This window comes from Magnolia sinica, chromosome 10, assembly GCF_029962835.1.
Source record: "Magnolia sinica isolate HGM2019 chromosome 10, MsV1, whole genome shotgun sequence".
NCBI classification, from domain to species: domain Eukaryota; kingdom Viridiplantae; phylum Streptophyta; class Magnoliopsida; order Magnoliales; family Magnoliaceae; genus Magnolia; species Magnolia sinica.
Window position 1 is genome coordinate 78,054,216 of NC_080582.1, and position 17,671 is coordinate 78,071,886.

General features: G+C 40.8%; 1 protein-coding gene and 1 pseudogene across 1 annotated transcript; one reads left to right on the forward strand and one right to left on the reverse strand.

Moving 5' to 3' along the window:
* Positions 1–351: 351 nt before the first annotated feature.
* On the forward strand, positions 352–1,757 carry LOC131217075 (F-box protein SKIP23-like; annotated as a pseudogene).
* A 1,104-nt stretch (positions 1,758–2,861) lies between these two features.
* LOC131217074 (large ribosomal subunit protein bL35c) lies at positions 2,862–12,988 on the reverse strand. Its single transcript, XM_058211818.1, has 3 exons — positions 12,672–12,988; positions 12,016–12,132; positions 2,862–3,075 (listed from the first exon to the last, which is right to left on the reverse strand). Exons 1-3 carry the CDS (start codon positions 12,924–12,926, stop codon positions 2,998–3,000), a joined length of 450 nt encoding a protein of 149 aa, XP_058067801.1. The 5' UTR covers positions 12,927–12,988; the 3' UTR covers positions 2,862–2,997.
* Positions 12,989–17,671: the final 4,683 nt, after the last annotated feature.

The window sequence follows — 17,671 nt, forward strand, 5'->3', positions numbered from 1 at the left end:
CGGTACTTGTAAAAATGGATGAATGGTGTGTTTCTTGTGGTTTGGTCAAGCTTTGGATATGATTTACTTTTGGATCATATCCTGAAATGATAAGTAAAAAAGGATTGACCTTTTTTTTAGTAGTAATTATCTTTTTATTTCCACTCTAGGTAAATAGAAAATTACACTTCTGGTTTCAATTTTAAATTCTTTAAGTTTTATGTGCCCAATTTAGTAGTATAAGCTAAAGCCTGATTGGATTTGAGATGTACTATTGATTTACTTTGCTCCAAGTACTTTTATAATAGAGATGTAATATTTACCATGATCCCTTCATCTAATTTCATGTTTTATTTCACTTTTTTTTTTCCGGCTCCAAGGAAACACAGTTGCATAATCTTGAGTGATCAGTATATTGAGAAGGATGTACATGTCTGACTCGTCCCAACTTCAAAATGAACTGCTACGTACCATCGCTGAATTACTATCGGCCAATAGCGATTATCTGGCATTTCGTGCCACTTGCAAGTCATGGCGATCAGCCGTAGAGGAAATGCCTCTCCATTACCCTTACCAGCTACCACTGTTAATGCTTCCATATGACAAGAACACCGAGTCCTATGGTGCCTTCAGTCTATCTGATAATAAGATATTTTACCTCAAGCTATCAGAGGCTCATGGGCTAAGGTACTGTGGTTCTTCCATTAATGGTTGGTTGGTTGCAGTAGAAGAGACCCCTATTAGTTGTTTATTGAATCCATTTACCAAGGCCCGGATCCATCTTCCTCTCATAACAACGTTTTCAGAAGTACTAGGGTTTGACAAATCCAGAGTGGGTGAAGAGTACAGTGCCCAATGTTTATTTGATGGTGAAGTAGAAACCCCCGGACTCCAAATGGATAAGAACCCACTTCAAAAAGAAGGCTGTGCTATCGACCTGGTGTCGAACCCCGACTATGTTGTTATGGGCATTCATGGCGGGCTTCACAAACTGGCATTCTGTAGACATGGGGACAAGGAGTGGTCCGTAATTGAAAAGAGATGGTGTCCTTATCAAGACATTTTGCATTATAAAGAACAATTCTATGTGGTAGATTGTGAAGGAAGAGTTGCAAGTTGCAACATTGATGGTCTTCTTGAGGTGGTGGAGGTCATGCCAGAAATGAAAATCTATGGCAGGTCAATCTATTTAGTGGAATCATTGGGGGAGCTATTACAGGTTATTAGATATTTAGGAGACAATCATAAAGATGAGGATGAAGATGATGATAATTGGACATATTATACAGTTAGATTTAAAGTTTTTAAGTTGGATATATGTAGGGGAGAGGTTTGAGGTAAAAACTCTTGGTGATTGTATGTTGTTCTTAGGCTCAAACTACTCGTTATCTTTATCGGCTCATGATTTTCCTGGCTTCAAAAGGAATTGCATTTGCTTTACTGATGACTGTGAATGGTTGTATATGGCTGGCGTAGGAGGGGGTCATGATTTAGGCGTGTTCAACTTGGAGGATAATAGCATCACATCGTTGCCATACCAATACCATTCAAGCAATGACTTGGGAAGGCCTCCACCCATATGGTTGCACACATCTTATGGTCGTAATGAGGCATTGGAAGAATTGTCGTAATGAGGCGTTGGAAGAATAATTGCATTTAATGTTTTTTTTTTAATTATTTCTCAAATGCACATTGGATTAATATTATTTCTTTCCATGATTCTTGTTAGTTTATATTATTAGATATTTACTAATTTGATTGGAGATTGAAGAGTCAAACTTGAAAGTTTGACCAAGTTTTAAATTATTTTACTAATTTTAAATTATTTCTCAAATGCGCAGTGATGGTTCTCCAAAATAGTTTTACTTGGTGTGGCCGACATTAATCACAAATAGATCTGATTTTTGTGCCCTATGCCTAAATTTTGGTGTGGTATCTAATAATATGGAGTGGATTTCATATAATCATCATAGTTGCCTTGTAAAAATCAAGGGTGGATCTCTCCAAACCTTTTCCTTTGCTCTGCCCCACCTGAACCATAAGTTAGCCTTATCATTTGGCCTTGGGCTTATTTGGGATTACACTATACATTGCAGGGTGAAAACACAAAAAACATCTTAAGATAGGAAATCCCATTAGAGGCTTACTCATTAGGTTTCACAACTCATCCTGTTGAGATTTTTAAATTTTAGAAAATGGACCTCCTTAGAGTGGTCAAGGACAGAGTCGTGATTGCCTTATTTAAATTTTCAATTATTATTGTAATAAATTAAAATATGGAAGTCATACTTTGAACATTATGAACATGGACCTGGTTAGAGCGGCAATGGTCTACTTTCGACTTAAGAAAGGTCCTTGATAGGTGGTTAGGATCTTCCAGCCTCAAAGACTGCCACAGCACGGTCCATTCACTTAGAGCTTCATGGTCAAAACCCTCAACTAAGGTCCCGCTTGTACAAACAGATCCATATTCAATTGAAGAAAGGCCTGAAATTGGTGGCTTTATGGTGCAACCCATGTCTTGAATGCTCCGATCATCAATATGTCTGGGCACACCACCGGACATAATGGTCAAACTAGAGTGAAAGCAGTAGGCTCAAGTTTCAGTTTGTAGACAGGGCCATGGTTCAGGGAACTAAACCATCAATGTGATGGGCCCCACTCTGGATGACCATGCACCACAAATCACCCAAATGGAAATTCTGGTCTTCAAATTGGTATTGGTCCACATTTGACCAACAAAAAACCAAAGATTCAACAGCTAGGATCTCTAATCTTGAAATTTTCAGTGCACATCCATGGTGGAGCCAATCAAATCAACAGTTCAGATCACCGAGCCACAGGACCCGCTTGGAGAAGCTCGACAAACCCACCACACCACATGAACAAATGGTGCTCTCAGTCATGCATTGAGATTCAAAAAGCAACTGAAGCATTGAGAGTTATTGAAATCTCTTGAGAATTACAACAAGAAAACCCAAGAAATCTGAAGCATACTTTCCAAGAGACAGAATCACCTCAGGTTGCTTTTCGATTTACTTTGAGATATGGAAGCGCACCGATCACATTGTCATAGTCGCTTCGGTTGACTTGGATCTATAGAAAATAAACAGTGGAGCCGTCAAAAAGCATGTTGGCCAAAGATAAAGAAACATGACAATAAGTCAATGTATGGGGGCAAAAAAAAGCAACATTTGTCTGGGATGTATCCTTTAATCATCATCATGGCCACCACCATCGTCATCATCTTCGCCATTGCCATCATCATAGAGCCTTTGTCACAAGCTTATTATGTTTGGCTTCAAGAATCATGTCTTGCAAATCATATTAATGTAGAAATTCTCATGATTGTTTAGCAAATGTTCTACGACTGGCTGCCTACCAGACCAAGGTAATACCTTTTTTTTTTCTTTGAAGCGAAAATGTTTCGGCCCCATAACGGACCGTTACAGGCCATTTTCTCCATAACAGCCCTTACAGCCCCATAACATGTAACGGTTACCACCATTATCACTACATAATGGCAGTTACAGGCTTACAGCCATTCTGCAACTGTTATGGAGTACCTTGCACCTGGCATCAATCTTTCTATTTCACTCGAATTTGGGACAGTTGGACCTGTTTGGTGCATAGTATTAGGCGGAATTAGGTGCATTGTTGTCGTGTGTGACTGCGTATCCGCATATAGGATCGCATATGAACATATCCATATGCAGATTGCATATACGATCAAGGCATATGCGATCATGGCACATATGTGGTCGCATATGCGGCATATGTGAAAATATGTGATCGCATATGTGCCATATGCGAAAATATGCGATCGCATACAGCATATGTGATCGCGTATTGGCCATGGCATATTAATTTTTATTTTTATTTTTTGCAAAAAATAACATTTTGCCTATAAAAAGGCTTCCAAACTTCCTCCATTTGCAATATTCCCACTCCAAAACTCTCTTATTCTCTTACATTTCTTAATTCCAAGTGGTCTTAATCTCTCTCTCTCTTACATTTCCTTTCAAGTGGTTTTAACCTCTCTCTCCTACCTTCCCTCTCCTGGATGTTGGAAGATCAAGTTTCAAGCACTTTCAAGTTTCAAGGAAGATAGCTTGTTGATTTTCTACAATTATAAATAAATAGCTTGTTGATTTTGTTGTTACTTCTTACTTGTTAACTAATATTGTTGAATGTCGATGACTTGATGTTTAATTCATTGTTTAATTGATTTTCTCCCTCTCAAATGTATTGTAAATACATAAAATTAGTTATCTATTAATTTAGAAAAGTTCCCCTTAGTTTCTTATATTTTTTTACATTTTTTTTAAATTTTCCCTTCTTTTTTTTTAAATTTTTTGAGAAAAAAAATAAAATGCAGTTGCATATGCGATCGCACAGGATCGCATATACGATTCGACAACATGGATTAGGTGGCATGGAATTGCATTTGGTCCCATGCAAATTATACCCGAGGTTTGCAAACGATGGGAAGGATTGGATCAATCCCGGTATCATATCGTCCGGTGCCAATAGTGGATAACATGGGATTTGTGGTGGATTTCAAAATCCACTGCATCTATGGGCCCCACATTGATGCATGTGTTTTATTCACACCGTCCATCCATATTTGCCCTTTCACATGACATTCAAGTTGTATATGTGTACAGGTGACCAGAATCAGTTATAAAATCTAGTCCGTTGATTACAATTCCATGGTCCACCAAACGCATACTTCACTTAATACAGTGTATTTCCTAAAGGAATAATTTGATCCCAAATGTGGGCTTGGACGGTCAAGAATACCATCGTATTTCCAGACATGCAATTAATGTGCAAGAATGGTGTTAATTCCATCTAATACAATTCCATACCATTCAATCCCATGCACCGGCATATTCGTTACCAAGCAAAGTTTCTAGTTATGTCTCAAACTTTTAATATACACCTCTGGAACTTGAAATTTCATTACTGTGATCTCTCTTTTTTCTTTTTTTGATAGTAAGTTCCTGTTATTATAAAATAAAATTTTGAATATTTATTTTACTGGAAAATATGAATCAGGTTGTGTTGAAATTTGAAGCATATTTCCATGATAATTTATATTTTTAGAAAACATTGCAAATATGGAGATTTTGAAAATGCCATTTCTGTGAAAGTTATTCAAAGAATTTGGCTTTAAATCACCTTAGGTAATATCATTTCAAGTTATTTGACGGCACAAAACATAATCTCGATGAGCAATGTCTAGATAACCTATAATTGTATTTTATGAAACTGTTTTGATGAAGTCTGAAGGCTCAAAAGATACCAGCAAACCTGAGAGAATTACATTTGTTCTTAGCATGGTTCAAACACTAGCTCAAATGAGCCAAGTTGACCGATCCTTGAACAAGTCTTTTTTTTCAGAGGGAGGGAGGGAGGGAGGAAGAGGGAGAGAGAGAGAGAGGCCGTAATGGCCTGAAGTATAATGTAACAGTGGTGGTTGTTACCGTTACGGAATATCTTGGTCATAATGGTACACCCATCTCATGATATGAACGTAAGAGAACTTTTTTAGAGAGAGATCCAGACTCAAAATCCTAAACCCATTTTTTTTACTCCCCTCTCGCTTCAAACCCCGAACACTATATCCCAAATGGCAGTTTCAAAAAAAATAAGAAAAAAAAAAAGTACCTTCTTTTTTCTCTCCATGGCTCTCACACCCATCTTGCCCTCTACACCATTCCCTACTGTTTTTTAAACATTTACTGCTCTATTATACCCCAACTCATCACCACCAAACTTTCCACCACACAACAACATTCTACATAACAGACAAAGCATTCTAGTGGCCTGTGGAAAGGAGTTTATGGGTCATCTCGATGGCTTCTCCGTCCTAGCTTCTGACCACATTAAGTTACAACTATTTTGGAATTCTGTTGCTAGAGTACATCCTCGCATATGATTTGTAGGTCAATTGTGATTAGATGACTGTCAACTAGATATATTCCAAACCATCACCAGAAATCCTTGCTCCAAGTTCTCAACATACCGACCACTCATGCATCACCCGAGACATCCTCTCCTGGCAACCAGAAGCATGCCTAATGCGTCCACACCCAGAATTATAGAATTGCAAGGGCGGACATCCACCATTCAAGACTATTTGTCAAAAATGAAAGGGAATTTTGATCAACTGCCATTTTTTATCCTGTCTATGATAAGGATTACATTCTTTGCGTTGTTTCTTGTCTGTTGGCTTGCGGAAAATTTTAAGATGTTAAAAATTGTTCCCACAGCACACCCTCCTTTGCCCAACTTAAAGTATTTGTGGCAGTGAGATGATACGGTAGAGCCGGAAGAACCGTAATATGGAAGAGCCATCTCTCCACAGGACACATGGCAGGGTGATGTATTAATAGGGTCCACCCATATGCTGGCACCAGGACTGATGGCTAACGTTTTAAAGATAAAACCCATGAGATAATCATATCCATTGCTTTTTCTACAGTTTATCCCACTGCATATTTGACCATTAACTGTTTTTGTTTACCGCCATCACTTTAATGGCCACAAATCAAACGAATAGCAGTAATTTTGATAATAAACCATCCATGCTAGGGCCATGCATAACAGACCCGATTTGCACATCACCCTGACTCGTGTTCTGTGGGGAGATTGCGCTACCATATAACAATTGTTCCAACTCCACTGTATCATCTCCCTTTGTGGCCTCTCCTCCAACAAGAGTTGTGGAGTATCTTTAACAGTTTCATCTTCTGATCTTTTTCTCAATACAGATGGGATTCTCTATGCTGATAACTCCATAAATCAGCAGTGTGAAAAAGAGAGAAAAATTCATGGATGTGGCTTTTCCCCCAATCGTTTAAATCGGAAACCCAACTCATCATCATCATCATCCAACCTTATCCCAATTAACTGGGGTTCATTGCATGAATCCATTTCCTCCTTTCCACTCTATTGAGGGCTAAATCAGAAACCTAACTGTGCTCCGCAAAATCATTTCTGGTGATCTTTGCCTACTGTGAGAGTATGTGGACTATTTGACTATACCTCAGCATATGGGTCCTCCTAACAAACCCAAATACAGCATTTCCAAGGATATCGCCCATGAGGATCTTGTCAGTTCTGCTAGCCGATTCCTACGCACGTACGTATGCAGAAGGAGGACCCCACCATCGATCTGGCTCGATGACGACGTCCAGAGAGGGCCTCCTAGCTAGAAGACAAGTTTTGGTTCAGAAAAGTGGCCCGATAGTCAAGAAAAGCCCACCATGGGATCTCATGATCGTGGCCCACTCATCGGATTGGTTTTATATTTTAGGTTTTGCTTATTGTTATTATTTAGAACATCGTGAACGCTTTAGATTTTCTCGTTTGATTTTTATTTTAGTTTACTTCATCGCCAAGTAATAGGTGTCGCACATGGTGCGAGTTTTTGGGTATAGGGTTCTCCCTATAAATAGGCACCCCTTGTAGTTCTTTTCATTCATTGAAGTTAATAAAAAAATTCCTGCTTTATTTTTCTGCTCTCTTCGTGAGTTGTGGAAGAATTCAAAAGTGGGTGTGAAGCCCTCCCTTTTCGAAGGGCTAACTACCGTGGTGCGAAGCCACATCGATCCCAATTCACCCCCATCTTCCATCATTTTTTTTCCATCTTCCCCCACCATCCGTACTTCGAATTTGTCCTTTTGTTGCATCAGATTTCTTCATTGAAGCAGGTTTCCAGATTTCGGCCCGCAAGCGAGCTGAAACTTCGGCGGAGCACCACGCACAAACCGTACATCGGATCGAGCTGAAATTTGGAGGTTTTGGAGTCCATCCCTGGCCGACCAGGGCCAAGGTGGCCTTTTTCTGAATAGTGGGCTCCACACACGTGCGGCCAGGATCACACACACGTCCATCTGGACCATTGTTGCTGTCCACGCGCGGGATCATCTTTTGGTTCAGGGTTCCTTGAATTGAAATTAGGGAATCCCTTGGATTAGGGACTGATTTTTATGCATGAGTAGTTGATTTTATTTCCCTTTGACATTGTTTGGTTTATAATTTTATTGGTCCAGTCCTAGCCTGTGTCGGCTTGGACCCGCATAGATTCCCCTTTAATTGAATGTTTGGATTTTCATGTGGGATGTGGAATTTGTGTGATTGTTTCTGAATTGGTGTGATCTAAGCCTGCAATCTTGCATATCATATTTAATTTTCCATGTCCTGCATCAAATTTGGTATCAAAGCCTAGGGTTCTTGTAGGAGAATTCACCACATATTTAGGGTTTAGTTTGTTTGAGTCCTTCATGCATTCAGTCCATCATATATAGCTGAATTTTAGTAACAGTGTGTAGTCTCCTTCATATAGAGTCTCGTAGGGTCATTTAGTTTTTAGACGCATATAGTTGTCATAGAAGGTCTTTAGGTTGAGCAAGTCAGTGTATGCCCACACGTACGGGTCGCAGTTTCGGTTTGCACCCTACACTAAACATGGAACAATTGCAAGAGTCACTAAACAAGATATCTCAGACGTTGGAGTCTATGATTAAGCGCTTGGAAATGGACCAATGCTGTGAACAGCTTGATGTACGCATTACCCGACTAAAGACCATCGCTAGGACAAACCCCACCATTGGGGTAGATGTCCAATCTCAAGCAGGTGGCCTGGAGGATACACCAATGAATGGAGTTGGTCAAGGAATCAATTATGGGTGTGCACCCGGACACCCACCCCATGAGAGACATAAAGACCACTATTTTGAGGGGTACAACATGTGTGGCCTTGTGGCTGGAGAGAGTGCACCAGCGGCTAGTGTAGAGTTACCCACTGAGGCCATTCCGGTAATGGATGAGTTACGTGATATCTTTCCTGATGATCTACCGAATGAGTCTCCCCCTAGGAGGGATATAGAGCACACCAGAACATGGGACACCGTAATACCTACAACCGAGTTTACGTTGAATAATTTTATTGATAGGTTCACAGGTCTAAGTCCTCGTGAAGTCCTTACTGATTATAGACCTAGGAAACTTATTGATCTTGTCCCTATGTCACTGTCCCATAGGCCGTCAGAGTCTGCAGAGTCTTTTGCGCATCACATTCATTCATGGCATCAAGAAATCAGGCAGAAGATCATGACTAATAATGAACATTGCACATTTTCTACAGACCAATATAAATTTTTCAAAGGATTCAATATTGGGGACTCTGTGATGGTCTGCATCAGGCCCGAGCGGTATCCTTCGAGGGCCGTTCGTAAGTTACACGCGTGTAGCGCTGGACCCGTCAAAATTATAAAACGAAACGGTCTCAATGTGTATGAGGTAGATCTTCCACCTTTCATGGGAATTAGTTTCACATCCGATGTGGAGGATTTAGTTACTTTTCAGGGGACCACTGATACTTTGTTCGGCCCTTCGCCCACCCATCCTGATTCTCCATATTTATCCCTTGAACCATGGCCCATTCTCAACCCATTTTTCCAGCCTCTACGTCCCATACCTACCCGTCCCGACCCATTTTCTCAGCCTCTACCTCCCATATCTATCCTTCCTAACCCATATTTTCAGCCTCTACGTCCCATACCTACCCTTCCCGACCCATTTTCTCAACCTCTACCTCTCATACCCACTCTTTCTGACCTTTCTTTCCAGCCTCTACCTCCCATACCTACCTTTCTCGATCCATTTTCCCAACCTCTACGTTCCATACCTACCCGTCTTGACCCATTTTCCCAACCTCTACCTCCCATACTTATTCTTCCTGAGATTTTTTCTCAACCTCTCCCTCCCATACCTAACTTTCACACGCCCAGAGAGGAAATAGAGAATATCCAGGACCATCAGATAGTTTCAACGTCGGACGGCGGGTTTCAGAAGTACGTGGTTAAATGGAAGTCACGCCCAGCTTCAGGCAGCATGTGGCTCACTGAGGAGCTTCAGAGACTTGATCCTGACATCCTGAAGCGGTTCAGGAGTTTTATTTCTCCAGTGGCGAAATCTTTGCAGCCGGGGAGAATTGATGGGGACATCACGCGCACACGCGCACTCACGCCGCCCCCCCTACGCACGTACGTACGTATGCAGAAGGAGGACCCCACCATCGATCTGGCTCGATGACGACGTCCAGAGAGGGCCTCCTAGCTAGAAGACAAGTTTTGGTTCAGAAAAGTGGCCCGATAGTCAAGAAAAGCCCACCATGGGATCTCATGATCGTGGCCCACTCATCGGATTAGTTTTATATTTTAGGTTTTGCTTATTGTTATTATTTAGAACATCGTGAACGCTTTAGATTTCCTCGTTTGATTTTTATTTTAGTTTACTTAATCGCCAAGTAATAGGTGTCGCACATGGTGCGAGTTTTTGGGTATAGGGTTCTCCCTATAAATAGGCACCCCTTGTAGTTCTTTTCATTCATTGAAGTTAATAAAAAATTCTTACTTTATTTTTCTGCTCTCTTCGTGAGTTGTGGAAGAATTCAAAAGTGGGTGTGAAGCCCTCCCTTTTCGAAGGGCTAACTACCGTGGTGCGAAGCCACATCGATCCCAATTCACCCCCATCTTCCATCATCTTTTTTTTTCCATCTTCCCCCACCATCCATACTTCGAATTTGTCCTTTTGTTGCATCAGATTTCTTCATTGAAGCAGGTTTCCAGATTTCCGCAGGCGAGCTGAAACTTCGGCGGAGCACCACGCACAAACCGTACATCGGATCGAGCTGAAATTTGGAGGTTTTGGAGTCCATCCCTGGCCGACCAGGGCCAAGGTGGCCTTTTTCTGAATAGTGGGCCCCACACACGTGCGGCCGGGATCACACACACGTCCATCTGGACCATTGTTGCTGTCCACACGTTTATCACCTTAGGGTTCCTTGAATTGAAATTAGGGAATCCCTTGGATTAGGGACTGATTTTTATGCATGAGTAGTTGATTTTATTTCCGTTTGACATCGTTTGGCTTATAATTTTATTGGTCCAGTCCTAGCCTGTGTCGGCTTGGATCCGCATAGATTCCCCTTTAATTGAATGTTTGGATTTTCATGTGGGATGTGGAATTTGTGTGATTGTTTCTGAATTGGTGTGATCTAAGCCTGAAATCTTGCATATCATATTTAATTTTCCATGTCTTGCATATCGCCCATGAGGATCTTGTCAGTTCTGCTAGCCGATTCAATTACTTTTTGTCTCTCAGCTCATGGATCAATGTCAATGCTCTTTTATATTTACTCCCTCGTGTTGTTGTGAAGGATCATCCATGGAAAGAGATACTGGCTAAAAGACCACAATGGAGTGATCTCTACTTCCCATCAGCTAGTGCTCAGAATACATTATCAGGCAAAGCATCATCATTGTCATCTCTCATCATGTGGGAGCATCAATCGGACCACACCAATTTTAGAATAGTTGAGTCTTGTAAACAGCGGCTCCTACATGTACAAGATCCCATCTGTTGCAAACAATAAGTTTGCTGATGAGTAGGACCTCTTCTTTAAATATAAGGAAGGTTATAAAAATTTTGCTGAAGTAAAGGGTGTGTTTGGTTGCACTCAATTGCATGATATTTCATTATTAATCAGTCTAATTTCATGCAGAATATCATGAAATTTCATGATCTTCGATGCAAATAAACACACTCTAAAATATTAGACCAGAATTAGGATAAGGGGAATCATGTTAACGAGCATTTAGATGGAAAGCCAAATTGGTCAGGGAAGAAGATGCAATGAGGTTGACAAAGAACAAAACCATGAAAGAGAAAAGGTAAATCTTTCTGGTTCGTATACAGAGGAAATTCCAGAGATGGACGGGATCAGTGGGTGGTGATTTTCGGTCCATTGAGGGCCATCAGAGAACGATCCAGATCAATGAAATACGGGCCCTACTTGTACAGATTGTGGGCCAAATGGAAATCACAAGTAATTCGGTCAAGCATTGTAAAATCCTAAATCGACATTAAGCTCAATTACACAGTTAGAGACTAAAAACTGCAAATCTAAGGCATATACAAACACGATTACATGAACACAGTAAGGAATTCTAGAAAACAAACCATTTTCGAGAGGCGAAGCTTCCTCTTCGTATTCTTCTTCACCAACAAGTGCTGCTTTCCAGCCCGCCTCCGCATTATCTTCCCATTCCCCGTCACACGGAACCGCTTTGCCGAAGCCTAAAATCCAAAATCACAATATTGGTTTTTCTTTTTCCGGCAGAAATATTCAATGTCCAGCCAAAATGACCTGCATTTCATTCAGGCCAGCATTCCATCAATGCAGGGCCCAGCTTCCAGGGACAAAAAGCATTCATCCAGTAGGCCCCTAGGGACAATTCTTCAAAAGGACCCCCAATTGGACAATTCCGGCCATTCATCATCAACCTGCAAGCATGTAGTTTAAACTAAAACATACCCAACGGTCCATATGAAATAGCAAGAATTTCACTGATCGTTTGATCTGGGTGGTCCAATTGAGTACATTTATTTTAGTCCATCGCTCATCCATTGCAGGGCCTACCAGATGGACGGTCTGGATCAAAGAAATGTCAGCCACAAGCTTCCCAAACAAAGAAAGGCGGTAATCTGGCTAGTACTACTTTCTTTCTTTCTTTTGTTCTTCTTTTTTTTTCTCTTTTTTTCAATACCCCAAATATCAAAATCATACAAAAAAAATCAAGATTTCATGGAAGAGAAAAATCCAGAGAAACGAATACCTTGTGGGTTTTCATTTTATAGCCCTTTGCAGCGAAAACAGTGAAAGGGGGAGGATTTGAAGGGGTAGAGATGACTGGGGACAGCTTGATGGGGAGAATGGAAGAGAACCCAGAGATGGTTTTGGAAGAGCTGAGCTTCAAGGCAGCTTTCTTTGAAAAAGTTGGGAGGCTAACGCCATGGACGGCCTGGATTGAAGGATTTGAAGTGGAAAATCTCAAGCAGATGGACGAAAATGCTATTGTGGCAGAAGCCATGGCTCCTCTCTCTCTTGAAGTTTTCAAGAGCTTTTTGAAGCTATTTACTTGTATTTGATGTGGATAGAGAGATTGCAGTCCCCTTCTTCTTGTTCTTTTTCATTATTCCCTAAATGCCCCTTACACAAAATTGTGGGCCCCACCCCGCACATGGACCCATAGTTCCTTATGTGGGTCACTAGGAAGGGGAGCGGATTAGGTGAGACCCCGGATCCACCGGAAACGGATCGGCTACTCCCCTGCCACCAGCCAATGGCTGATGGTCGGTGCTCTGTGGGCCCCACTATGATGTATGTGTTTCATCCATGCCGTCCATATTTTTTTCTAGATCATTTCATGCTATGAGACAAAAAATGAGGTATATCCCATTCTCAAATGGACCACAGTACAAGAAACAGTGTTGAATGGACATCGATCATTAAAAACTTTTTGGGGGCATATAAAAGTTTTGGGTCAAGATAATATTTGTTTTTTCCCTTCATCTGGATCTTTATGACCTAATCAACAGATTGGATGTCAAATAAAAAGTACAGTGGGCCTCAGGAGGATTTTAATGGTGGATATCCAATTACTATTGTTTTCCTGTGGTGTGTTCTACCTGAGATTTATATCCCCTAATTTTTGGGATCAAGTGCTAAAATGATCTGTAAAAATGGATGAACGGAATGGATAAAGCACATACATCATAGTGGGGCCCACGGAGCACCGACAATCAGCCACGGGGCCGGTGGCAGGGGGAGTAGCCAATCCGTTTCCGGATCCACCAAGGTGGGTGGGACCGCTGTGGGGATATGTATATGACTACATCCACGCCGTCCATCCATATTTAAAGCTCATTTTAAGGCATGATAAAAAAACATGAAGCAGATCCAAATCGACCATAATACAGGAAACAGTGGTAATCGATGGTTATAAACTTCTCGTGGCCCATCAAAGTTTTGGATCAAGCTTATATTTGTATTGTCTCTTCATACAGGTCTTTGTGACCTTATCAACGGGTTGGATGGCAAATAAACATTCTGATGGCTCATGAAATTTTTAATGGTGGGACTTTAATCACTACTTTCTCTGTGGCATGGTCCACATAAGATCTGGATTTGCTTAATTTTTTTGGATCATGGCCTAAAAAGGGCTTTCAAAACGGTTGTACAGTGTGGATTTAAGGCATATACATGACTGTGAACCCCAGTCGGGGTCCCACTCGCCTAATTTGCTCCCACTAAGGTGGTTACTGTCCATTTTTCTGTGGACCCTACAATGATATAGTTTCATCTGGTCAGTCGATCCATCTTTTCATATTATTCCAGGAGCCCAAGAAATGAATTAGGATCCGGAGTCTCACCTAATCCGCTCCCATTAGGACGGTGGCTACCGCACAGTTCCCTGCGGGCCCTATAATGATAGATGTGTTTTATCTAAGCTTTTCATCTATCTTTTCAGGTTATTACAGGGAGCCCACAAACTGAAATAGAAACTAATCTCAAGTACACCACACTACAAGAAAATAGTGATGATTAAATGCCTACCATTAAAAACTTCCTAAGAACTATTGTGATATTTATTTCCCATGAGACTTGGATGAAGAGAAAACATAAATACTAGCCTTGTCTAAAACTGTCATGGCCTCTTAAGAAATTTTAACGGTGAACATTCAATCATCATTGTTTCCTATGATATAGTCTACATGAATTTTGTGAGCTCTTGACCTAATATAATGTCGAAAATGGATGAACAATGTGGATAAAACACCTAAATCATACCACTGTTCAGTAGCTATTGGCCACTGACAACATAGTAGGCAACCTGTGTGTCCATTGAGAAATAGATTTCTTGTACATAGATCAATTGCAAGGTTGGTGATCCTGGAGTTGAAGAAAAAACTATTTTAAAAATAGTAGGACTTAAAGAGAAGCCAATTCAAAATAGAAAAGCATCTCAAGACAGGCGCTATAAAGGGATTTATCAAATTAGTAAGAGTTTTATTTAAAGCCTATTTTTAACTCATTTCTTGTATAGATTTGAGCGAGTCCTTATGTCGGCTACTAGAGGGCATGTACATGGTTTGTCCTTATATAGAATCAAATGAGAGTTTGAGATCCAAGCTTATAAGTCTATGTGTGAGCTATGGACAAGTGTATATGCATAACTGTGTAAGCCCTAACACATGTGAACATGTAAGTCTTTGTGTAGGTCTCCAAGGGGAGTATACGTAGATTAATTCTTGTGTAGGGTTAATCGAGTAATTTACTAGACCTAAACCTTTTAAGTAAACTCCATGGAACCACCTTGATTTATATATTTTATCCATGCCATTATCCCATTTCCATCCATTTTACTGACTATTCTAGTGTCTGAGTTTAAAAATGAAGCATAACTAAAGCCAAAGTGGACCATACCAAAGGAAATTGTGTGATTACAAATTAAATGAGAAATAAACATCACTGTGAGCCCTAAAAAGATTTCAGCGATAGATATCATTATTCCTACTATTTCCTGTGGTGTGATCCACTTGAGCTCTTGATACAAATTAATTTTGGTATAATACCCTAGGAAAAATGGATGTATGTCATGAATAAGACACATACATTCATGGTGGGCTCCACGTAGTTTACTCACTACACAATCCGCTTTCGGGTTGGGTTACTACGACGTGAAAGTCCCACTTATGGTATGGTGGGCCCCACACCAGCTCTGCGAATGAATGGTTGAAAATTAAAACTAGAAAAAGCATTTTACATTGGATTCAAGTACCCATTATGGTGTGTGTGGGTGTGACTAGGGGTGCACATGGGTCGGTCCGGTCCGGTTTTAGGGTGAAACTGGAACTAAACTGTTCCCAATGGTTCTAGGATATTTGGAACCCGAACCGGACCGTTAGCACCTTAGAACCGAGCCGGAACCGGACCGTTAAAACTGGTTCGGTTCCATGGTTCTGGGCTTTTTATAATCCAGCCCAATTGCATGTTTTCTTTTATAATATTGCCCATGTCCATTCATGTTGTGATCCATTTGATGAATGGTTTAGATATTGTATAAAGTGTGCTAAAATACATTTATGGAAACAATCAAATGGTGTAAACCATAAATCATGAGTCAAATATAGAAATAATCAAAGGGTTTATGGTTCAGTTCCAAGTTCAGTTCCAGGTTTGGTTTCACAGTTCAGATCCACGGTTTGGTTCTATGGATCTGTTCACAGTTTGATTCGGTTCGGTTCTAGATACCCCCAAACCAAGAACCGAACCGATGTAATCGGTTCTTTGATTTTTAGAACCGGAACCAAAACGGTGCACTATAGAACCGGACTAAATCGGACCGTCTGGTCGATTCCGGTCCGATTCCACAGTTCTACCAGTTCGATGTGCAGCCCTAGGTGTGACCGCGTGAGGGTGTGTACGTAGGTAAATAAATAAGTAAGCATTTTGCATTGGGGAGTTGTTTGATACTCGGGCTGTTTGTGAGGTTTAATACTCAGGCACATAGCAATTGTACTCGTGGCTAAATTACAGAAACCATTGTCTTTAAGTCACGATCCCAAAATCATAATATTTGAATGATCCCATCGTCTGATTCGTGGACACTTGTTTGTTGAAATAATACCGTTAGATACTTTTATTTTAACAGTCCAATAATTATCCTTCAATCGGATACTCAGATATCCAAACAAATTTATTTTTTCGTTCATGATACATCTACACTTTGTTGTATTTTGTTTTAAAATAGTATTAAATTTGAATTTTCAAATTTTCGGTGATTTCCCTCCATTTTTGAAAAGTTGTAGTACTTTTGAGTTGTGGATTTTGTCTCACATCGGATTTGATATTGTAAACTATCTTGTATATAAGATAGTCTTTTTGCCTAGGGTTGAGCCCCTTTCAAGGGGCATGTGAATTTGGTCTTGGGGGGGCTATGCCAATAGCTCTAATCTATGTCATTGACCACACACGCGCGCGCGTTGAGTCTGTGTTCGCGTGCGCGACGGGCTGAGTTGGGTGCGGGTGTACTCGCGTGGGTTTGTGTGTATGGGTACTCGCGAGACTTTAGGGACGGGATAGGAAGGGCTGGGCTGGGCGTGGGCGCGGGCACCGGTGAGGGTGCGGTGTGTGTGTACTCGCATGGGTGTGTGTATGGGTACTTGCAGGACTGTATATGTGGGAGTGTACTCGCATTTGCGCTTTTTCGTTTTAAACTAGAGAGATGCGTCCCTTCCGGTTGGTCGCCCCTGTTGGGTTTAAACCCAACGGACCTAACCTTTTATAAAGGGTGCTTATGCACCACTTTGGAGTCTATATAAAGACTACCGATTCCAGTTTTAACATACGAAATTATTATCTCTCTTACAAAACTCTCTCTGATACAATTTTAAGAATTTTACTGAGTTCATCGCTGAGTCAACTCAGCACTTTCGGATTAAACTGCAAGTGGTTCGAGCCCGTGTACAGTGAGTGCACCGCTGAGACCGGGTCATAGTCGTTGTATCCTGGAGGTCGAATGCTCTGGAAACCTGTTGCACTTGGGACGCTGTCCAAGGGGAGCAAATTCAATTTCAAGCCGAGTGACTCAGTCACGCCTCGACTCAATTCAATAAGTTCTTCTTTCTCAAAATTTTATTTTCCTTTTTTGGTTCTCGATTTTTAATAGTCTATTTAATTCAACCAAATATTCTAACAATCTTGAAATCAAATTTTGTTGAATTATATAGACTATGGCTACAGTAACAGTAAATGCTTCTACTGAGTTAGCCA